General features: G+C 39.6%; 1 protein-coding gene across 1 annotated transcript in view; it reads right to left on the bottom strand.

Moving 5' to 3' along the window:
* The window catches only part of MYH9 (myosin heavy chain 9), a 73,488-nt gene extending 49,832 nt beyond the window's left edge, over nt 1-23,656 (bottom strand). Inside the window, exons 1-3 of the mRNA XM_062588729.1 lie at nt 23,514-23,656; nt 6,868-7,221; nt 648-804 (exon numbers count right to left, since the gene is read on the bottom strand). Of these exons, the coding sequence (XP_062444713.1) occupies nt 648-804; nt 6,868-7,200 (490 nt within the window). The 5' untranslated portion in view covers nt 7,201-7,221; nt 23,514-23,656. The remainder of the gene's footprint in view (nt 1-647; nt 805-6,867; nt 7,222-23,513) is intronic.
* Between the last annotated feature and the right edge of the window lie 546 nt (nt 23,657-24,202).

Here is a 24,202-nt window from a genome sequence, read left to right as displayed (position 1 = left end):
CACAGGAGCTTCAGAGCTTCATACTAAAAAGTCATCAAGTGACAAACAAACAGCAGACAATACATTACGGCTCATTATTACTCATTAGTATACACAGAAAAAAAATAGGTCAATCTACTTGCTTTCTTTTGTTCTATGAAAGGCCAACAGCTGTATTTAATACTTTCTGATAGAATGTTTTATCCTTAACAGAACAAGAGTGTTGCCAAACAATTCCTGCCCAGTAAAACTACCACGGACTACCATGGATTTTCATAATTTTGTTAAAAGCCTCCATCAAACAACACACGTATTTGCCTTTGTATGGCTGTGGTTCCACAGGCTTGCCACTTGCAAGAGAGGGACAATTCACTACCACAGTTCTAACCTGCTCCTCTGAGCCTTCTGTATTCACACAGTCCACCCCTTTATGTCAAGCTTAGCACTTGCCAGAACCTTCTGTATGCTGCTTCAATCCATCAGGACAGCAGAAAGCTATTCACCTGAGCACAGAAGCTGGTACAGAGTAGCTGTCAAGTGCCTATGAGCAAAGACAGAGCAGGCTGAACTTCTTTTAATAGAAGAGAGCTGATGTTCTACAATGTTTTGACTGCAACCTTGATTTGCAATTTTAACAAAAAGAAGTCATTATCTCAGCTAGCACTCACCTTGCATCATACTCCTGTAGGCTGTGTCTGTGATGGCATAGATATGAGGAGGCATCTCATGTCTCTTTTTGCCTTTGTACATTTCCACTATTTCTTCCGAGTATATGGGCAGGTTCTTGTAAGGATTGATTACAACACAAAACAGGCCTGAGTAGGTCTGGAAAAAACAACAACAGCAAGCAACAAAAACAGGAATTAGAAGTTGTATACTTTTGCCTTTTAACAGTAAATTACTTGAAAATTAGTAAGTAGTTCATCCAGTGAAGCCATGTGGGAGGCTTCCCACTAAGCAATACTAAAATCTGAGTAACAGCTACAGTCCTTAATTTGGGTACTCAAACTTTCCAAGTATGCACAGGACATCAACTGGCAAATTAGTCACACTGATATCAAAATTGTCTATTCACTGGCTAATTAACAGTTTTTTTAAGACTAGCTTTTCTTTTTTTTCAAAGATGCGATATTTAAGTCAAGTGTCTATTTTGTTGTATAAGGTAGTGCTCAGCTCCTGGAAACACATTTTATTATGTGCTTCCTAATGTTTGTTAAAGTCTACTTGCTAAAGATTTGTCCAGTAATTGATCAACTGCAACATAATAAAACTTCACAAAGGAATAAATCAGTTTTTGTACAGCCAGAAGTACTACAGTTGATGCAGAGAAACAGCAGATACCTATTCCCTTTCATGGATGGCGCTTAGATTAGCGCCGTGTACAAGACCTTGCTGTCTACACACAACTGTTTTCATATTAAGTGGTGTCTGCTAAACAGGGGAAAGAACCAATAACTCATCACGAAACACTTAGTGATGGACAGAAGTCCATTCAATTTTGTAAAGCCCTAACATATTCTGTGAAAATGAGCCAGAACTGTTCATTTTCAGTTATCTCCCTGCTCAGTTACTGTCACTCTGTAGTAAATAGGCTGGACATTTCTCTAGCTGAGAGAGACTAGGTGAATTTTTCTTCTACATAGCAGATTTCTTCCAGGTTTATTCAATGAAGAGTTGTTCCTCCCTCCCACTCTTTTAGTCAAAACACTACTCCAGTGCAGATCATCCAGCCAAAATAGTTACTATAAGAAAAATAAGACCAATGCACTCCTTGGAGGTTTTCAAATACACTGGACAGTCTGAATTCAGTGTTGACCCTGCTATGAACAGGAAGTTGGACTAGATGACCTCTCAAAGTCCCTTCCAACCTAAATGCTTCCATGATCTATATGTAACAAATATTAGAACTGTATTCAAAACCAGAAGGTCATTAATGCAGTGTAGTTCTGAAATGATCAATATATAAAACAATAAAGCTCTCCACGCTTGAAGAGTCAGGAATGCTTGCTAAAGTTTACTTTTAATTCATCTTATAGGGTAATTCATTAGATTTGCAACAGCAAACCTTGCTTTCTCAGTTGAAAGCCACTGGATTTAACTCTGCAACTTGAAGGCAGGATGACTTTCAAAATGCTTTCACTGAAAGTATCAAGCTGCTACCAAAAAAAAAAAGAAAAAGAAGAAAAAAAGAAAATTACATCTTTGAGGTCTGGATACTTAAAAAAAAAAATCTAATAAACATTTTACTTGCAACAGAAAAGTAGTAGCATAGGATTCCTTGAATTTCTAAGGAACAGCAATCCAAGCCTTACTCCTGGGGTTTATAGCTACCCTAGTCCCTGTCAATTCTAGAGGCAGCCATTTGAAGCATCTGGATAAGAGTAGCTTTCTAAAGCAGCTGGCAGTGCTACTAGAAGAGAGTACTTTGTATTACTGCCATCTTATTAGCATGAAGAGTGTTTTGAAGTTGTAAAGAGTTCTGCACAATGAGCGCAGTGCACATTTAGATTTAGCCTCTTTAGATAAAAGTAAAGATTAGACTACAGTAACCATAAAGGCAAAAATAGCATCTATTACATAGTTTCTGGTCCTAAACCCAAGTTTTCTAGGTGCTGGTAGCCCACTCAATATATGCAGCAGATTCCCAGTAAGAAATTCAGACACAGCTCTCACTCTACCTCCCCCAGAAAGCATATTTTTTAACAGGCATTTAAGACTTCCTTTTCCACATCCCAGTATAAACTGCTGAGAAAGGTTTCTAGAATTACTTTTGATATTTGGGGAATACGTGAATAGCTTTCAGAAAAGATTAAACTTCTTTCCAAAGTGATAATCTATACAAGTTAGACAAATAACTTTCAGCAAAGGGCTTTGGAAGCTCTGGGAAGCTAAATTTCAGTGAGACACCCTAGTCAGATTAGGTTTGAAATATTACTCAAAAGAAACAGCTCAAGGAGTTTGTATAAAGTGACTTGGCAATGCTAGTTACTGTGGCCTCAGCCTTAAATTCCCTGTCATGTCAGATAGTGCTTGTTCAGTGTAGAACAGTAGCTGAAAGACTGGGCCATGCTTCCCTGATCCTCGACTACACCGGTGGAAGACAGAGCAAGAAGAGGCAAAAGGCATTCTACTCCAGAGTATTGCATTCCCAGTACAAGCAGTACACCCTTTCTTTATGCTGGCACAAGAATAGCTGACATTGGAGTCAACTGAACTTCTACAAAACAAAACAAAACAAAAAAAAAACATGTAATTCCATCAGTGTGCTGGAAAACAAAAACAAAACCCCTCTAGGCTGCCAGTTTTCCAGTTGATAGCATAAACACTGTCATGCATGAGTCCCATGACAACTGCTATATGCACATAGCATTTGGAGGAAGACACCCTACCTAGCCCTCCCTCTCCCCCCCCCCATGAAACTGTACTTCATGTCACAGACCAAAATTTCTTCAAGGGAGGGGGAAGTTAAGTTAAATGCCTGTTGCCTACTTTTTGGGCAGTTGCTGCATGTGCTTAAAGAAATGAGAGCAAAAGAAGAACGGTAGCAAGCAATATGGGAATATTTAACATGGAATTCAAAGTCTGCTTGTATTTGTATGCAGCTCTCTGTCTGCATTTGACAAAGTAGAATCGTCATTTTCCAAATGAGAATAGTGTGAAGGCTTGATGCTGGATTGAAGCAGTCTGCCATATAGCAGAACAGCAATTCAGAAAGACAGAAACATTAATGCCATCAAACTGCTGAAGCTACGAAGCAGACATGCAGAAAGAAGCTATCACCTTCTGCCAGCACTCCTACTTCCCACCTAAGGACAGTTTTCTTGCAGTATAGTGATCTCAAAAAGAGAGTGTGTGAGGTGGTGTCTTGTGTCCAATATAGAGAGGCAACAAACCACAAGTGGGAAAGATAACTGAGCAACACCACTATGTCAAGACCACTGGTCAAGCACACTGGCAGAGCAACATACAGGAAGTTGAATTATGTTGAGCAGAGGCTGCCAGCCCCGCCAAAGAGAGGTAAGAGTCATCTTCATCTTCTTAAAGTTAAAATAAAGACTTGTGTGCATAAATCCCTAAATTGAACTCAAGGCTCCAATTCAAAGGCTAATTCATTACAGTCATAGCTGGCTTGGAAATCTGTACTTTGCTTCAGACATTATCTCAATATAGAATTCTGGCATTACCTTTCACTACTATTTCAAGTGATGCGCACGCCAAACTGGAATTAGTTTCATTTTTCAAATAGCTACACTAGCTCTGAAGAGCCGGAAGGACTGTCTTCAGCATTGGACAAAAAGCTAACTGCATCAAAAAGGTTATTTTTTAGCATCTGTTAATTCAAATGAAATTATTGAAAGATGGAAGATTGAGCTTTGAGTTATGCCAAATCCAAAAGAGGTGGGATTACCTCTCCAGAAGAGAAATAAACAACATAGAAATTGAAAGTGATCTTAAAATAAAGCATTCAAAATAGGAAGAGTTAATAAAAGTCAATCTGTCAGGAAGTCACCACAGCACAGAACCAATCAGCGGACAGGAACAGCAAATTAAGGCAGATCAAAGTTCTTAGCTCTTGAAATGTCTGACACTCCCTGCTCAAAATTTCTCTGCAGTAGCCTTAAAGTTTCCTCCTTCCTTTTATAGGATGGATAAAATATGGCATACAGACAACATGATATAGACAAAGATTTGATTAAAAAAAATCCTGTTGGCAAGAAAGAGAAAGGCCAAGAATAGAACTGAACTATGCTTATGATCTTTCCAGAGCCTTTTATGCTAGAGATAGCAACAGCCACTCCAAAGAAAGTGTTTTAGGCCTTCATCCTAATCTCACAAGTTGCTGAGAACTGCTGACAGGTAGGATCAAGCCATTTCACAAGCACATGGAAAATGCGGTTTTGGCAAGACTAAGATTTTATTAGAGCATTATGATGTTAGGTTTACAGCAGTGAAGGGTAGAAGATTTTTTTTTTTTTTATTCTCCTCATAATCCAATTAGAACTCAATTTATTACCATCACAGACCATATTTGAAATTTCAGAGGATATCTTGCAAGACATGTGAAACAACTCATTGCATAGCGTGTAATAAACTAAGATATTGAAGCATTTTCAACAACTTATTACACAATCTAACGATGTTTCCTGTTCTAGAAGTGTTGCACATTACTTTGATCTTGCACATCCTATTTCACAATAGTGCAAAGATTCTTCTCTCTGATCCTAAGTATAAGTTGTTCAGCTCAAGAGTAGCATCCTGACACAGTAAACAGATTTTGACTGATTACTGGAGGAGTTATTCAATGACATAGAATAACTGACTGCATCAAGCAGCAACCACATTATGTCTCCCAATTTTGACATCAGGAAGTGGTATTCAGACTAAATTTCCTCCAGCTTTGCATCATCTAGAATTCCTCTGATGATTGATGCAGCAGTTGTCTATATGTTCTGTCACTCCAGAAGAACAGTGGTGACAGCCCTAACCAGATCCAGACTTTCTAGTTTGTGTTCATGCTCCATAACTTAGGAGGCAACAGTTCACAGAGGCTTCTACAGGAAAGGGACAGCTAGGGTGAACTCCTGCTTTGTGTTGCCCCAGACACCATCAGTCCCTGTTAGGGCAATCATCTGCAGCTTGTCACAGAAGACATCCAGGTAAAAAGATCGTCTCTTCCCTTTCAGTACAATGAGGCAGTAAGCATTTACACACACATGCACACTTGTGAGCATAACTGTGCATATATATAGAGAGAGATTTAATTTATACTTGTGTTTATGCTTTTTACTTGTTATCTTTTCCAACTGACAAGAGGAAAAAAAAAAGAAAACTAGACAGACTTTCCTCTGAAGACTGTACTTATGTATACATATCAAACACATTCTTTCATGTGTCTTACTACAATAAATCTAATATCATGAAGATTTCATAATGCATGGGAATACCGATCAATCGGCATTTCTACATCCCTCAGGATTCCATCTTAGGCAGTCTCATTTTAGTTCTGTAAAAATCAAGCAGAGATTTGTTTGAGGGAGGACATATATACCAAGAGACATTAGTTCCTGTTTTAAGCAGTCATTGCACCAAGATTTTACATTACCACTAAGTTTAATGATCCGTTCCATGTCTCTAGAGTATTAGTAAGTAGAGGCTATCAAAACAGACATCTGTTGCTAAACATAGATGATAAGAAGAAAATCAGAAGGAAACTGGAGAACTAATCAAGGTTCCAAATCCTCCTTCTCCTTCACCCTTCCCTAGTTACACATTTTGATATTTTAATGAGGTAGTTGCTACACACTTTATGGGGTAGGACTGTATACAGGTATTTTTATCATTTCTACAGCAATAAAAAGCAAGAGTCTCTGATGTTGTCCCTTTCACGGTGGGAAGAAAGGGAAGCATTTCCCATCTACAAGCATATACCGAATACATGCCTTTGCTAGAAATACACTTGAAGAGCTAGAATTTGAGACAAACAGTTTGGCATTAGCATTCTTTCCCACTGAAGCTCCAAAAGTGGGAAAAAGCAACCTAAATGCTAAGTATCTATCAGGACTGTTGGGTTTTTTTACTATTCAGTTCAGATTTCCTGTTTACCTCTTTCCAATAGCTCTCACTTCTTGTGAAAGCAAGGTAATTAGTATTCAAAACATATTCAGTAAACGAAGATATTAAAATATAAAGACCAATTTACCACAACATTCCTTGAAAGTTTCAGCATTAGCTAGAGCATGACTAGCATAACTTAATGAAAAAAATCTTAAGTACAGGGAAGAAGCTAAGTCACATGACAGCTTTGTACAAGGGCAGTGAAAGGTTAAAAAACATTTGAAAGCAAGTTCACATATTGCACTTTCCCCAATAGAGAAGATTATTACTTACATAGATCAGTCCAGAGTAGTATCTCTCCTTCAGGTTGTGAAGCACAGACGCCTCATTCAGGCATGTCAGCTCTGCCATATCTTCCACTTTAGAGAATTTGGGAGGGTTCATCTTCTGGATGTCATCCTTATTTATTTTCACTTTCTTCCCATTCTCCGCCAGTTCCACAACAGCCTCATCTCCTACTTCCTCCTTCAGGCTAGCTGCCTCAAACCCATTCTTCTCTGATGGAACCCATACCAGCTTCTTGGCTGCCCAGTCAGCCTGAGTCAGGGGGTTGTTAATGATGTTTTTGTCCACGTAAAGGTACTTATCTGCGTCTCTTTGCGCCATTGTGTTCTATAATTAGAGGACCTGCCACAAGAGAAAAAAAAAAAAAAGATTTTTAAAACTTCAAAATGCCTTACAAACTCCTAGAGATAGATAGGCACATGTTAAGTTCTTGGTCAGTTGAGCACGCCTCCTTTCCTTTAGCTTCATGTCAGTAAGCCAGTGCTTACTAAGTTGTCAAACTTCCAATCAGGTCAAGGTTTTGCCTGCCAAGAGGATGTGAAAAAAACAAACTAGCAAGAAGTTAAAAAAAAAAAAAAAAAAAAAATCACTGACCGTTAAGCATTTGGAAACCATTATTTGGCAGAAAAGAGAAAGCATAAAGTGGCAAGCATCAAGTAATTCATAAGACGTGCCAATATTCATAACATCAGCTATTATGTTAATGCCTTTTAGGTGAAGGCTGGCCTTTCAGCATTCTAGTTGGCATAGATATTATCTCAGGAATATCATGTCAAATGTTTCATCAGCTTTGTTTTACTTCCTATCATTATTCTGATAATGAAGGAATCAAATATCGCAGCTCCTTAGAAATGCCATACACCAGCCTAGACAAAACACAAGATGCACCTTGCTCCTAACAGACATCATAGATAACATGAAGAGACGAGTTAAAACAGACACTAGCTACTTTCCACCATCAGCTTAGCAGCAACACTCAGCCCACCAGTCAATATCTGTTCTCCAGTCCACATTCAGTAGTAAAATACCTCCAAGAGAGTTTAAGAGGAGAAACTGGTGGTCAGGAAATTTTAGACAAAAATTCTCTATACAGATCCTGCTAAAAAGTTAAAAAATTGCAGCTGTGTAGAGGTTAGAGTGTCACCACTAGAAGAGGGATATTGAAGCAGCATGCCTAGAAAACAGCACACAGGATTTAGTGTTTCATCAAAACTAGAACACTACTGCCAGGGAGCTTCCAGGTTGTAAGACAGCAATTTTACTGGTGCCATTCAGAAATCCTTTCGGTCAATAGAAAGGACTGCATGTATCAAGGCTCATTAACCAGCTAACAGCAGGCTCTTTATAACGGTGCCATAAACATTACTCCTTGGATCCCTCTTCACAAAGGTGTCATTGCCCTTCATATATACATTTTTTAATAATTCAGGTGAACATAGAGCTCTACCAGCAAAAGGAAAGGAATAGGAAATGTCAATGTCAATATTCATGTCATGAAAGGCTGTCAGGAGCTACAGGGATAACATCTTTGTGAACAACAACGGATGTCACATCCCAGCATTAGCAAGCAGTGAAGCCAGAAAAACATCAACTATAATAAAAATGGGTACAGATCCCCACATCAGTAACCTGTAAGCATGTAGGCAAATTCCTTTCAAGAAATGTATTGCTGTAGGTGGTATGCCACTCTGTGCAAGAGACTGTATGGACAGCTGTACATTCACAGTGAAGAATTTTTTGGCAAACAGAGAAAATTAGTCCAAAAATAATTTTTCCCTTTAGCATGAGTTTAAAATCTTTGTCTTAAGCCTCACAGGAAGTGGCAGATAGCTATCCCACACTTTACCTCATCTTTCCTTCCCCACAAGATCACTGACTTTTCCATCTCAGTTACCACAATGGCGAATCTCAGCATCTCCTCCTCCCTAACTTTTCATATTTTCAGATCCTCAGGGGGACACCACGAATGGATTTGTAGCAGAGAACCCCAGCAGACTCATCACACCCATCTGGCCCTCTGGAAACTGCACAAGCAATTTTGCATCATGGCAAATACAAGATAGTGAGTTTCAATCCCATGAAGATTTCTAGTTATCAGTTAAGCAAGACATGAAAATAGTAGATTAAAAACCAATAGCAGAAAATAGACTGAAAAGTTGAGTAATGACATACAAAATATATGCTATCTTCTAAGTGGAGTACTTCACAACAGTGAGAAGCAGCTCTGAATGAAGCCCAGCTCACTTGCTATGTTAAGATCAACAGGTTATTTTAGCCTAGCTTCAAAACTATATAGACTGTTAATTAGTTAAAGTTCCTGTTAAACTGAGATGGGAGCAGAGAAGGAAAAAAGAGGCATCTCCTTAGACAAGAGTTAAGATTATATCAGAATCTAGATTCAAAAAGTGCTCATACAAGCCAACTCTGCAGGGAAGAAAAAAAAAAAATCTATCTTCTGGGAAACACAAACATGTCTACATCAAAGAAAACAAAGAAATAACGCTCTGATAGCCCAGTGCATAAACAAAGATAAATTACAACTGTCTTTATTTAGATGGTTGGACAAGATGCAGCAGTTAAGAGCTCATCATGAAGAACATGAGCTGTCAAGAGAAATCAAGACCACACCACAACAGCTGGCTTGAGAGAATACATAAGAAATTGAAAAAAATGACAACATAATAAAAGATATTGAGACTCTATGATGCTCAGAGTATCTACTGCAGGTTGTGGGCAAAGGGTTAAAAAAGGAGTGGAGTGAAGGAGGGGAGTGGAGCGAAGGAAGGGAAAAGGAAAAAAAAAGAAAGAAAAAGGAAATCAAGCATTCAATTGTGTTCACAGTTGTATCAGGTTTGGCAAGGCAACAGCTGTGCTCTACCCTCCATTACACAGTTTCCTGCATATGCAACTCCCAAGAATCTAACCAGTTGCCTTTTTTGGCTATAATCAAGCAGGACACAGAGGCAGTATGCTTCAGCTAAATTCAGTTTCATCATTTCCTGAGGAATCCTAAGTAACCAGCCTGCTGAAGGGTCCTACATTAAACTGAAACATATTCCTGACTTCCTTGCTGCCTGTAGAGTACATGCATGCAATACACCTTGGAGCCTTACTGTGGGATAAAGACTAATTATTTTTGGAAAAGAAAGATATTAAACCACAGGAAATCTTTCAAGGGGTATCTCCAGCCAATTATAGATCCTAACAGAAAAGGAGGTAACTACAGAGACTGATCAAATCCCCCACAGTAGAACCCCTGAAATCTCTCTCCTGCAGCAAGAGTGCATTCTTCAGCCCCTAAACAATCATTATATAGTATCCACCTCTTTTTATTGCCAGGACTGGACACAAACACTATTCTAGACAGAAGATAAAAGGCCTAATATGGCTGTTCTAAAATCTCAGCAAATTCTAAGTTTTTTTTATGCCAGGACTTATTAACTAGTAGGGAGATTAAAAGAAGACTGTCTGCACAATCAAATTTCTACCACACTTGAACATTACCCTACTGTGTAACAGCACAAAGTAGCTTTATTCTCACTGGCACAAACAAGCTTTCCACATGCTCCAGAAAAAGTAGAATCCACAGGTATCAGAACTAAGAACCTGGAGGATCACACTAAGGTAACATGGTATCTTTGCTATTCCCAAGGCTGACTTGTATCCCACAAGGCCTCTAAACTAGTGATGCCACAAACCAACCATTAATCTGCCTTGTCAGCAAGAACAGTACCAACAGAGAAATCAGATTCAGCAAGTTCCATCTCATGGTCTTCAAAATTTATCTTGCTGTCTTATACTGTATTTCACTGGACATTTCTAGAGCCTTAAGGAGTCAAGCAAGTAAGTCTTGCAGCTTTATAGCAACACTGTTCCGAATGTAAGCTATTACTATTTTAGGAACAAATTGGGAAGTAATTTGTTTGCTTAGTGGTTTGCATTTTTGATGTAGATAATTATGTGGGGTAAAAACATTTATCTTCACACGTTTATTGTACAACTGCCAGATGAGAACACAGTTACCCATAGACTAGTATTTATCAAAAAGAATATTGTTAACAAGGCAAAAAAATATATATATATAGAAGGAAGACAAACCATCCTTTTTTGGAGTTTAAGTGTCTTCTTCCTAGTATTCTTTCCAAAAAACGGAATATTGCAGTCACTTCTCTATTAACCTAGTATGTTCTCTTATTGTGGGTTAAGAGTTGTCTGAAGAATAGCCTGGTCCAATCTTGCTCCCTATCCCTTTTCCAGGTGCAAAAAACATTCTTCCTCCACTTAACTAGCTATGGAGGTGCCACAAAGATGTCATACAGTTACAGATGGGGGGAGGGAGTCTGTACCACTCTAATAATATGTATCTAACCTTTAAAAATAAAACTAATAAAAAAAAAAGAGAGAACTCTTTTACACACATTCCCCTGCAGATCCTTGAGATGAGTGAATTAAACACTAGCTTTATGTTAAGATGCTATCCATTCCCTTTGAACTAGGCAGACTTACCTAATCCCTCATTGCAAGACAATTATAAAGACAGAAGTTTGCCTTACCCTTCTTGCAGTTTTATAGCCTTGTGGTTCAGGTTGTGAGATATTTACACACACTTCTCTCCTTCAGCTAAGGTATCAAGTGCTTCCCAAAAATCTAGAAACAAACACTTTGTCCTATTCAAAAGAGCTGCCCCTGCTAAGGTTTCTTCCCCTGGATTACAGTGTTTGCAACTTCTAGAAGTATAGAACATCATCAGTTTGCAACTTAATTTTCCACAACTATTTGCATTATTCCACCTCCCCATGTTTACTCTTTCAGCAGCCACAGAACTGTTTTTTCTGGGACTACACCACTGTTCAGTAAGATGAGCTTGGCCTACGTTAAACTATTAAGGTAATGGTTGAAGTAGAAATAGAATTAATATACTCAAGAGCATTTATGATAGTAGTTTTAGCACCACATTTACTAACAAGTATTACAGTGCTAGCTACGCAATGAAAGGACTTTTAGTTAGAGTAATCCAAATTGTTATTTAACTAGGGATGCCCACAATATTCTTTTTAGACTTTAGTCTCACTTCTAGCAAAGAGACATTACTACACTACACTGGGTTAGGTGGCTTTAATTACAAAATATTTCCCTATTTTAATTAGTTATTTTGAGAAGATCCTATAGTATTTATGAAACACTGGGGCTATGGAGAACATAAAATAACCAGACAAAATGCACTGTATACATGCTGATTCAGATCACTGTTTTAGAACTTAACTAGGTATGACTTCGAGTCCATGTGAAAAGGTATATATGTGAGTGATCAGTTCTCTTCTGCTACATGTTTTGCGGTAAGACATTGACAGAAAAACTTTCTGTGATTTCCCACAAAGTGATTCCACACACAAGGCCTGTCTAGTTGCCTTTATGATAGCACTGCAACAAGACTACCCCAAGGATCAGGGCGGGGAAAAGAATGAACAGTAAATAGCACTGCAAATACATTTAGTCTGAAGTTAATTCCCTTTGTTTGTATAGATCATATTTCTTAAGTATTTCAGGAACACAGTTCACAGGCTCTTTTCAAAACCGGTTTATTTTTAGCAGGTTGTGACAGAATAGCCTACATCATGAAAATCCTTCCACAGAGTAAAAAGGATCTACATCATTTCTACAGGTAAGACAAGATCTGTGCATTAGAGAATTACAGCATTACTGATCACTTATAGCTCCATTACAGCTAAACCCTCCCCAGTGGAAAAATTCGTTTCTTTGTTAGTACAGAGCATTTAAAAAATAATCCAACTTCAAGAAGAGGCTAGTGTTACAAACTAGAGTTTGATCGGTTACATTCATATGCCAGAATGTACATTGTCAAATGTACAATCTGAACAGATAATATTCGCCTTATTTTTGTAAACTCAGCTATTTCACTTTCTCCAGACAGCTGTTCATCAAAACAGTTGAATTTAAGAGCAACTGGAAAGTACAGTAAGTAGCCTTGTTAAGTGGCCAGGTTATCTAGAATGATGATGAACTGACAACACTTAAAAAAAAAAAAACAGTAATAATGATAATACAAGACAAATGTTACAATTCCCTTGGATTCGCTAACAAACTGTTCAGGTCTCATCTCGCTAGGAGAGATTAGGCTGACACTTCACAGCTGCACGTGCCAGGCATTTATATGAAAGAAAACTGCAAAGTTCATTAATATAGATTGATCTGCTTCTTAAGTAATACCTACATGAAATCTGAAGTCTGAATCATTAAAGCTGAGAAATGAATATGTGGGGGCAAGAGAGGAAGGGAAGGGCAAAAGCTGATAGGAAACTGAAACAGCTGAACTAGTTATATTTACTTGTTTCAGAACTTCAGTATACTGTGACAGAGAATGCCTGATACTTCAGACAGAACTAAAGACGCATAAATTTCAGTTATCCCACTAAAGAATATAACATCAAGTTAATACAAGAACTTACGATTAATACTCCCTCACATACAGCCTCCTGAGCAGAAGGGGCACTAAGTTACACTTACGCTTTTTGTTTAGAGTGCTGTGCGGCTCAGAGATTCATTTCTTCTAGTTCAGCTTTATTAGGGATTCACAATGATCGCTGTTAGGCTTACTGTAGTTCACTGCTTTCCTCTCTAGTCATATTCTGACGCACGCTCTACATTGCTGAAAGATTTATTTCACAACTGGAATGCAGATTGCTGGCAATTATTGTTGCAAATTCAGTTTGACTGTAGTGCTGCCCGGACTTGCCAGCCACCATGTTTATTACAGTAAGTTAAATGCAAGGTACAGCATTAAAGTGTCTTCTCTCTATGCACAGGGCTTCTAGAGGCAAGAAAGAGGAACATGTTTATCTAATGTTTAAGTGATACCTGTATTACACAAGAGTGAACTGATCTACTGACCAGACTAAGTGTAAGACAGAAGAAAGGAACTGAAGGGGACTCTACAGCTTCCAGGTGGCCTAAAGGCATCCACCAGGTATGCTCAGAACAATGAACTTGGAAGAAGTGTTTCTCAGTCACTGGGCATCCACTTCTCTTGGTTGGCTGCCAAGCATCACTTTCTGATGCATACGAAACAGTATTTCTACATTCTACTGTAACAGCTGACACAGGAGGTTTGCTCTGTGAAACAAGAACTTTTTGTAGCAAACTACAAAGACTACAAGCCATACACAAGACGCTGCCCTTACAAGTCAGCTTAGTAGTCACTTTTTCTTTCCACTATTGAAGTTAAGACCAAGTTTAGATCCACACTGTAATCAGGAGCTACAAGCGCAGCACATGTAGATGTAACACGAATCAGTGTTAATCTGGAAAGGCCAGGCCTGGGCAACAAGACAGCATAGCATAGGCTACCCCCATGGGTTATACAAGCACAGAAAAGATCTTGGGCAACCACAACACATGCCATAAAGAAACTTAATCGCTAATATTACTAAATCTAACTAGGTTAATGCTGACAAGGATAGGCTTGCCCATATTTTAAGAACACCTTCTTACCACAGTGAGGCACAAAGACACATTACAATGTATGTGGCACCAGTAAAGTTAATCAGTTTTACTAAGTCCGTGCACATTGTTTAAACACACCAAATACTGGTTTAGGGAGAGGAAGGGCAGCCTTCTGTTAGTTCCAAGGCCAGTCTTTAGCATGACAAAACTAGATTGGCTGTCACCCAACCCAATTCACTTTGAATAAATATTCAAAGTTTACAGTTCTACATAATACGCTTTCTGCAACTGTTGTTTCTCATTAGTGCGTGTACAGTACATGCTTTCTCAGCAGAGGAGAGAATTCCTCTTCCAGAGACAGTATGCCCACAAGGAAAACATTCCAGGGGGGAACACATTCTTCGTGACCACTCAGCAAAGTAATTCTGCTTAAGACGACAGCTGTAGTTCAGAAAACTGTTGCCCATCTCTGCTGTTCAAGCTGTTTTACTGGAAGACTTGTTTCAGGAAATATAATGGATGGCAAAAGTTCTGATCCGGCATGCAGACTTCCCTAGAGACATTGCATCGGAACGGGTAAAGAGCTTGGAAAGTTTCGGCCCTTTCTTGCTTTCTCAAAGTCACTTTTCGTTCCTTCCCTAACATTCTGATTTAAGGCTAAGATGGTATCTACCAAGAACTCTTTGAGGCACTGTGGCATAAGGCCTTCTGCCTGTATATAAAACACAATTTTATATTAAATATATCAATTTATTTCAATTAACAACCCTTATTCTCTCAATTACAGGTCTTGTTACACCTGAATTGGAAACAAGGAATAAAATAATTATTTCTACTTAAAAGATAAGAAAGAAAAGGGACAGTTATTTAACACATATGTGGCTATAGATCAAGTCATCTTACAGGAAAAATTACTTTTGCTGATGTTAACTGAGAATTTGTACTAATTTTCTTCTAGCTCATATAAGAAAGAATCAAGAAAAACTGCAAATATGGCTGGCAAGCCATTTTAAAATTTTACATTTACATTTACAAAATTTTACAAACCATTTTTACATTGCAGTGGGAATCAAGCTTTTCTAGATACTAAAACCTCAGCCTACTATACTAAATTATGACCAGGTACAAAGTTCCTGCTAAATTTAATATTTTCATTCTTGTTTCAAGTAGTTCTGCTCCACCATTAACAGCAGCTATGGAAATTGTAGGCAAAACCCCTGGCACAGAGAAGCATATTGCTCTGGCAAAGATTAGCCTATCACTTCATCATACTATAACTCTTATTTGTACATAGGGATTGATTAACATGATCCACCTCCGCTTTTGAAGGTGATCTTGGAGACAGTGAGCAAGAAGCTGGTGACTCTTTCTGGCCATGAGATCAGCAATTCCTACACTGAAATGAGAGCTAGGTAGCCTTAGGCTTCAGGACATACACAGAGGTCAAGTTGAAAACAACCTCACTGACCATAAATACTAATTAGGTTCAAGATGGACTGAAAGCTTCGAAGCATTCCGACTGCAAAATTTCCCTATTACCTCCACGGTCTTGCACGACCCCCTGCTTAGCTACCCATTGTAGCCACTGTTCTAGAGAAGGTCCTCTGCAGCTGTACAGCTTACAAAGAGCATTTGCCCCTTCTGTACACCTCAACTAACTGATTTTCTAGTTAGTTTCCTCTTCTTCTGACCTCTAGTTTCTTCTCTAAGTGTCAGATAGATCAGTCTTTAAAAAGGAACAGCATTATGCATCTCCTGACTTTTTGTCATTTTAAGATTCACCCAGCCATGCCCTCCTGTCTGGATCTTCTGAAGCATTGATTTTTATATTAAAAGGAGAGAAAGGACACCCATCCTTCAATTCAAAATTCAAGCAAGGGCACTTGAAGCAGGAACCTAGTCTGAACTGTTACAATTACGGTTATACGGCATAATTTTCTCTCTCCATTCTGGCATTATAGGAATTTTTTTTTTTGGGGGGGGGGGGGGGAGAAGGCAGAAGAAAGTTTTCCCTGACAAAAGACTGAGGTATCATGACATTCTACTGGCCCAGTAAGATAAGGCAAATATAATTTGGAAGATTCCACTGAAGTTTTGCCTTTTGTTATGACATGATGAAAAACAAGATGAGGAAATACTAAACAGTAGCAGAACTGTTACATGTATTTCCACCATAGTTAGCAACACTTTCTACAACCATACACACCAGGCTGCTGTGGCCAACTCAAGTATATGCAATCTTCCTCCCCTTACCTGCAGAAGAAAGGGCCAAATCATTAACGTAGTTTTCTTTTTCATGATGAATATTAATCCACTGCATTATACTGGTTCTATCAGTTAAATCCGCATCAAGTTTTTAAGAGCTTTAAGAACTCAAATCTAGCTATACAATTCTGCCCAACATGAAAAAACATGAAAAACAGTATTTGTCACATAAAGAAACTTAAGAACAAACTCTCACTATGTGGAGAAAGAAGAAAAATTGACTATGTACATCTATGTGTTAATGCTACACAGACAATACACAGATATCTTACCTTTAGAAGTTATACTAGTCAATCTAATAAATTGAGAACTTCACTTTTAAAGCAAAATTACAACTAATGTAAAATAAGAACATACAAATATGATGAGCAAGATACATTTCCCATCATACACTGCATTAAACTGTAAGTTTAAGTTAATAAAAGCTAAACTTTGATTTGGAAAGAGCCATTAAAATAATTTAGAACATTTTACTGCTTTAACAAAAAGTGAAAGATTTTAGGATCTGCTATTAACATTCATACTGTCACATAACCCAGAGGATAAAACCTAAGTGAATTGGTTTAAGTCACAAATTAAGCCACAATTTAAACAGAGTTCTCCTGTCTGCTGAGTTCAGCCTATTTCTATCTTATTTTGCACTTATGCTCTTTAAGAGCACAAACCAGACATACCATTTGAAACATGACAGCTTAAATTATCCCCAAATACCTAATTATTATAAATAGCCCATCATATTCCTGCAATTCTATAAAGTCTGAATACATGTTGCTTGATGTCAAAAACTGGTTAAAAAAAAAAAAAAAAAGAGAGAGAAAGATTTGTATTTACTGAGGAAGTTCAATGAGGAGTAAAATACATTAAATGGTAATCTGCTGCGGGAAAAAAAAACAAATTCCTTTAACACCAGACAAGAATGTTCTTCTTAGACTACTTTAAATGCATTTACAAGCGAAAGGTAACTAAAATTGTTATGTCGATGATACTGCAATCACTGACTTACAAACTAAATCGGTTGTTTCTGGACACCATCTAGGTTTTGGTTCTCCCCATTCTATCCCTTCTGACTTCTTCTCGCAACCGAACATTTGAAAAAAACACCCTACCCTATCCCTTAAAAAACAAATAAAAGAGGCCAAGGAGAAAATATCCTCCTCGATATTTTAAACTACAGATGATTAAGTTGTAACTAAAGAGCATATTTTTCTTCATCCACAGAAGAAACTGTCAAAAGTCAATTTATTATTTCAACAAACTGGTTCCAAGTGCTTAGCCAGGAGCTTCCTCTTCCAGTTCACCAGTTTGACTTCAGATTTACATTACATGTTTATTGCCAAGTTCTTATATTTAAGCATTATACATTTGTTCTAACAAGTTTTAGCTCTGATACGGGCTATTAGTTTTTAAAACTGCTATTAGTAAAAATAATTTGTACTCATACTTTTCTCAAAATAATTGATTTTACTGATTCTGAGCACAGTGAGATTGGAATCTCTTGCACTAAATGGCAAAGAAACCTGTAATGTAATAGCCCCTCCCTAGAAGAGGTTATTGACCAAAACCTATTTTAAAATCTCCTATTCCAGCACAGGTAAAGTTCATAGATACCTACAACTGATCAGCAGGCTGTTTGAAGTTCTATTTGAAGAAAAAGATTGATCCTACAGGAAAAAAAAAGTTGAGGCTTCAATTTAATATTTCCATTTTTTTCTTAAATACTTAAAGCAACCCTATGCATGTCAGTAAAACTTGGTGGATGGAGTGTAGGACAAGTCTGACTGACTAAATCAAATCCTCTGCGCCTCCAGGCTAACTGAAAGATCCTAAAACCAAGTAAACTGATGAAGTCTTGACCTTAAAGTTGAATGTACTCTCATCACTACAAACAATAAAAAAGGAAGTAAACTATTAAAAGAGCATGCTTTAAATCTTGTATTTTAAACAGGAAGTTGCCTAGCAAAAAAAAAAAAAAAAAAAAAAAAAAAAAAAAAAAAAGGCAAGCAGCCACCCACTCTGCAGGACTGTCAAAGTTAAGCTGTAAAATTTGTCTAAACCTCTTTTCTTACAAATTCGAACGCCTACTTTGCTTTCATTCAAATCAGAACTCTGGTTCCGTGTTGAGGCACACATTACAATGGATTTCCTGCTGAGACTCACTGAAATGGTAGCTCTTGATGAATAGAAGTATTCATCAATTAAGGATTTTTTTTATGATACAGAGTTAAGTCTCCCTCAACATACATTGATTGTAAGCTTCAGTTTACTGATAGCACTTATCCATGTGGTTTTATTTATTACTCTCAATAGAGTTAGCATATTCACAGTAGGAGAATTTTAACCTTCTAGTCAAAGACAAGCAGAGTTCAAATGCTACATACAAAACTCTAGAGGCATAAATTTCATAAAGAGGTTATGGAGTCAAACCACAATATGTAGCACTGAATAACACTACACCTCTCTGCATGCAACAGTAATACATTTGCATTATTTGTTCCAGAAATAATTTGCAGTAGATAAGTATGCTATATCAATTTTACAGTCCCTGCTTTGCCATGTTTAAAAAAGACTTGACTTAGCAGTGCTAGATCCCACAGTGAAATCATAGTCCTGTTACTGGAAAGTTGTAGTCACCACTATTTCCTTAGACTTTTCAGGATGCTCAGAGAAGCACGTATCACCTTGAACAGCAACAGATTAAAGGGTCATTAACTAAAAACAAGGACTAGTCCATTATGCCTCACAAGACTGGGTTGAACTTAGATCAGAAGATGCTAAACTGCTACAGTAGCCTAGGATAGCATGAGAAATCAGTGCTGATTACTACTTTAAGAACAAGTTCTCACAGCCACTTAAAGAGAGAGAAAGAGAGGAAAAGAGACAGAGAGACGTGGGGGTCAGAGGAGGAGATGAGGAAAAAAAACTTAGTATTAACTTCATGCCAAGGTTTAATTATCCTGCAAATCGATGTATTTCATTTAGTAGGACAACACATATTTATATTGGCTTCCACAGCAGAACATGCATTTGTATTATTGTCCTATTAAGCTATTTAAATCAGGTTGCTAGTTTCTACATCTTTTTACACAAGAACACTCAGTTATAAGCATGGTGTGCTTAAACTGAAGAGCAACTTAAGGTACAAGGTCACCAAGCCACCACAGAGCTAGAGCAATTGCCAGCAAAAACAATGCTGCAGTAGGCAATCCTGTGCTATTATAGCCTTGTTACAACCCACAGAAAACTGCATGTTAAATAGAGAAATTGTGCGCCTGATGTTCAAACAGCTGTGCCTCAATTATAAACTAAGAAAGCAAAGACTAATAAGCTATTTCTACAAGAAATCAAAGGTAAAAATGGATATTAGATGGCACTCAGTGCAGTGTTGAGGTGAATAAACAAAACAATATTAAGTCATACATTCAGTTTTTAAAGAACACCTCTTATTAGATGTGCATGCTAACTTTGTGCCTCTAAGGTTTACTTTAGTCACCAGTAAACTTCCGTATGTTACCCAATAACCTGAAGCTAGCATAGAAGAAAGCAGATGTAGCAAAGTAGATGCAGGGGTGTAAGACAACCCTAACTTTGACTTCCTCTTTCAGTAAATCCTACATTAGCCATAAGGGCACCCGCACCTCCAAAGGGCCCACCTGTAATCTCTTACAGTCATACAGATTCTTAAAATACATGATCCTGTGAAAGACACAGGGCCTGGTGGAGGATGAAGCAGGAGATTCAGCAGACTTCAATATCCAAAGTTCCCAGTTGATTCATTCCACCCAAAACAGAAGTGGAAGAACTTTGAAATCAGAGTATTTGTAACACATTCCCTCTCTCAGCTGTTCAATATCTTGGAATTCACAGAACAAACCTGGATTTTAGGCAAGCTATTTTATACTTCAAGCTTCCTGAGAGATTATTTTTATGCAGTTACGAGCCATGCCTGCATACATATGCACTCCTATCATTTGCATACAAATAGCCCTTCAGAGCACTAACCTGCGAATTATTAGATGTTATAAATATTTAGCACAGTATTTCTAGAGACCTACTAAGAAAATAACAATTCAATTTTTGAGTTAACTTGTTGCAGTGGCAAATGTAAGTCTTAGCATTTATACTAGAAATGATTGCAATGCCAAATACTGCTGTTTTAAGCATCTGCAGCATTCAACTCCACTAGACACATTTTTCAAATCAAAAATGATACTAGACCTACTACCTGCTACAGTTTGAAGACAATCTCACCCTCTGCACTTTCATAATATCCACTAAAAATAATACATTGGACAGATTATTTCAACCTCCTACGTGAGAAATTCATATAATCCCTTTCCTAGAACTTTACTGTGCACAAGTCATTTTTTTCTCATTATTATTTTTATATTACTCATTCATTAGTGATCCGCTTTAAAAATTCAGGTATAGCTATCACCAAATATTGTCTTTCTTAAAAAAGTTCCAAAGCATATTAAAATTCAGCTAGAGGGGAAAAGGAAAAAGAAAGAAAGACAGATAGACACTTGTTCTTTCTTCTCTTAGGATGAAGATATCACCCTGGCAAATAACTGTCCTAGGGGAAAACCTAGGCAGGAAAAAAAAAAAAAAAAAAAAAAAAAAAAAAAGCCCCTCCTCCCCCCCTCCCCCCCCCAAAAAAAAAGTGAAAAAGCAAATCAGAACTATTCATTCTAGAAATATTTTAACCACCTATGCAAACAAGATCCAATAAAAAGCTTTCAGGTTCTACACCCATACTTCTGGGATGAACGCAATATGACTATTCAGTCACCCTGTTTCTAAACAAACATCCACATACATACTTCCCTGATAAAGTGAACTTTGAGGACAAAGTCTCTTCTCCGGAAGACTTCCAAAAATCAGATCTTAGCAATACAAGGCAATCATCAAGGAGATGACACCATATTACAAGAACCACCACAGAATTCACCAGCTTGGTGCTAGTCGTACCCACTTTGAGGTGCCAGGCTGGTAATTATGAAATGTTTAGACCCCTGTTTCTATCAGTCACTAGCACTTTTGCGGCTATCTTGAAGTTAATGAAAATTTTGCCTGTTGGTCTCTCGAAAGACAAAATATATGCTTCTGTGCCTTTTATTCATAGGCTACTTATATGCTATAAATCAGTGCAACAAATAAAGCTATCAAGAAGTGGTACGCATCAGTTTAGTCTGCCTGACACGCAGCTTCATGAACTGTTGCCTGATTTCATTTTGTAGTTATTTTCACAAGGTCAGACTAGCAGCACAATCCTGTGCTTATACAGTTCTGATGATTACTACAAACAATTTCAAAACCCTTTTGAATTAAAAGCAGCCCATTTATGTTTATCATTTGTTTCCCCACCATTACAATTCTTCTATTAGCAAAAATATTTGCTTATCTCATTTCAGCCTAGGGAAAGAGCTACAACTGCAGACAGTACATCTGTGAGTCAATACATATCTGCACCATGATTTGCCATTTTCACTGGAACCGCACGGGTAAGTGAACTTGGTCACATTGTTACCTGGTGACTAATTTCAAAAGCATCTGTACACAGGCAGTTACTGATTAGAGTGCTGTTATGTTGGAGTTAAAATTTTATCATATCTAGGTTTATGAAAAGAAGATGTATTTGAGAGAGTTAAGGATATGTAATTTAATCTTTCAAGTCATGGTTCAACAACCTCCATTCCTCCATGCAAATTAACTTATATTTCTTTATGATGTCAGACAGCGGCATAGACAGTCACAGTCTGCAGGCCAAAGTGCATCTACTACAACATATCTTCAAGTCTGAAGTTCAAATTTCTTGAGCATTACTTGACAGATGACTCTGTTTAGTACAGACCTGCTTACTTAGAAAAAGCTTAGATTCTTAGTCCACTCTGATGGGAGTGCAGCTCAGGACATCGTAACACACAAGACAGAAGAAAAATCTATGGATGAAGAGCACAAAAGGTGTTCAAGAGAAAAAACAATGAGGGAGAGGAGCTGTAAGGCGAGACAGGAAAAAACAAAATCATTGCAAGAAGAGCTTCCTGACCTGTGCAGTTTATTTCTGAAATATTACACTGTATTACTGGGAGCACAATATTGTTTTAAACCTCATTTTACACTGTGTTCAGGAAGATTAGAAACAACCCTGATTAAGTCTATTGGGTACACACACTCGCAAGGGCTGAGAAATTTGTTACTTTCTACACCTACTGGAGGCAGGTTAGTAACAATATCGCTAAAAGCCAGGGAGTTCTTCCCAGATTGTTGGAGCTGATGCCGGAAAGCACAAGCTATCTGCAAGACTTTCTACTGCAAGCTTCATCTTGCCCTGTCACTCCCTCCTCCCTCTCTCCTGGCTTCACTGTACAGACCAAACTGAATGAGGAAGTCAAGATCTGAGGGCGGAAGCCAAGCCCATTGCAATGTCTGCAGGAGGACTGTCAGCCTGTGACTCAGGCTAGAGCCCTGACAGCTGCCAAACGGTCCTATTTTCCCCTACCCGTTACTTCCAAAAGAGGGACACTTCAGCACAGCGGGGGAAAGACGGGGAGACGCACCAGAGGGAAGGAGGGAGAAAGAACGGTCCGGAGGAAAAAAAAGAGCGCGAATAACGCCACCCCATCTCCGAGGAGGCCAGTTAGCAGGGCGTGGAGGGCGCGGAAAGGCAACTCCCTGTGCATAACGCAACCGCGCCGCGCATAGCGCCACAGCACCCGCGCCCCCGAAGCCCAGCGGGAGGGTGGGCGCGGGGCAGCCCGCGCAACGCTGCCACCCGCCCCGCGCCGAGGGCAGGGGCGGCAAGCGGCGCAGGGGCAGCCGCTGGCTCCGCCGGACAAAGAGGCGCCGGCGCCGCGAGTGGGGACAAACCGGAGCCCCCCGCCGCCCCTCACCCACGTCGCCGGCTTCACCTGAGTCCGGCTACAGCCTGGGAGGGGGGAGAAACGCCGCGGCGACGGCGGCGGCTCTGCTCCTCGCGGCGAGAGACTGGCGTCCTCACGCTGCCGGCTCCTCCCGCAGGCACCGCGACCGCCTCTCGCTCACCGGCACTGCGAGGCACCCAGCCGGGAGGAGCCGCCGCCGCCCGCCTCCCCGCGCCGCCAGCCAATCGCGGCGTCCGCTGCGGCGGGCTGACGGCCACCGCCGCCAATAGCAGCCCGCCGCAGGGAGGAGGCGAGTCGTTGAGGAAGCGGCGAGCCGTTGAGGATGGGGGCGGGGCCTCGCGCCCTCCGCCGTTAGCAACGGCCCGGCGCGCGCGGCGGCGCTCCGCCCCCTCCGCGGGCGAGGGCACCGCCGCGGGCGCTCGGACAGGAGAGGCGCGGATCCCCCGCCGCCGCCGAGGCGCTGAGGGACTGGGGAGGGGCGAGCAGCGCGCCCCCTCCCCCCCCAGGCCATGAGACCCCGAGCTGGTGCCTGCGGGCCGGGCCGTGCCAAGCCGTTCCCACAACTCTTCGCGCCAGGCCGTGCCAGGCAGGCCCCACAATGCCCCGCGCCGGGCGGGCACCGCCGCCTTGGCGCCGGCCGTGCTGCTGCTGCGGGCCCGCGGAGGAGCCAGGCCCGGCGCCAGGCTCAGGCGCTGCCATCCTGGCACGGTGAAAAG

Source organism: Rhea pennata, chromosome 1 (assembly GCF_028389875.1).
Source record: "Rhea pennata isolate bPtePen1 chromosome 1, bPtePen1.pri, whole genome shotgun sequence".
NCBI lineage: Eukaryota > Metazoa > Chordata > Aves > Rheiformes > Rheidae > Rhea > Rhea pennata.
Note: the sequence above shows the minus strand (reverse complement) of the source record. Positions and strands in the feature narration are given on the sequence as shown.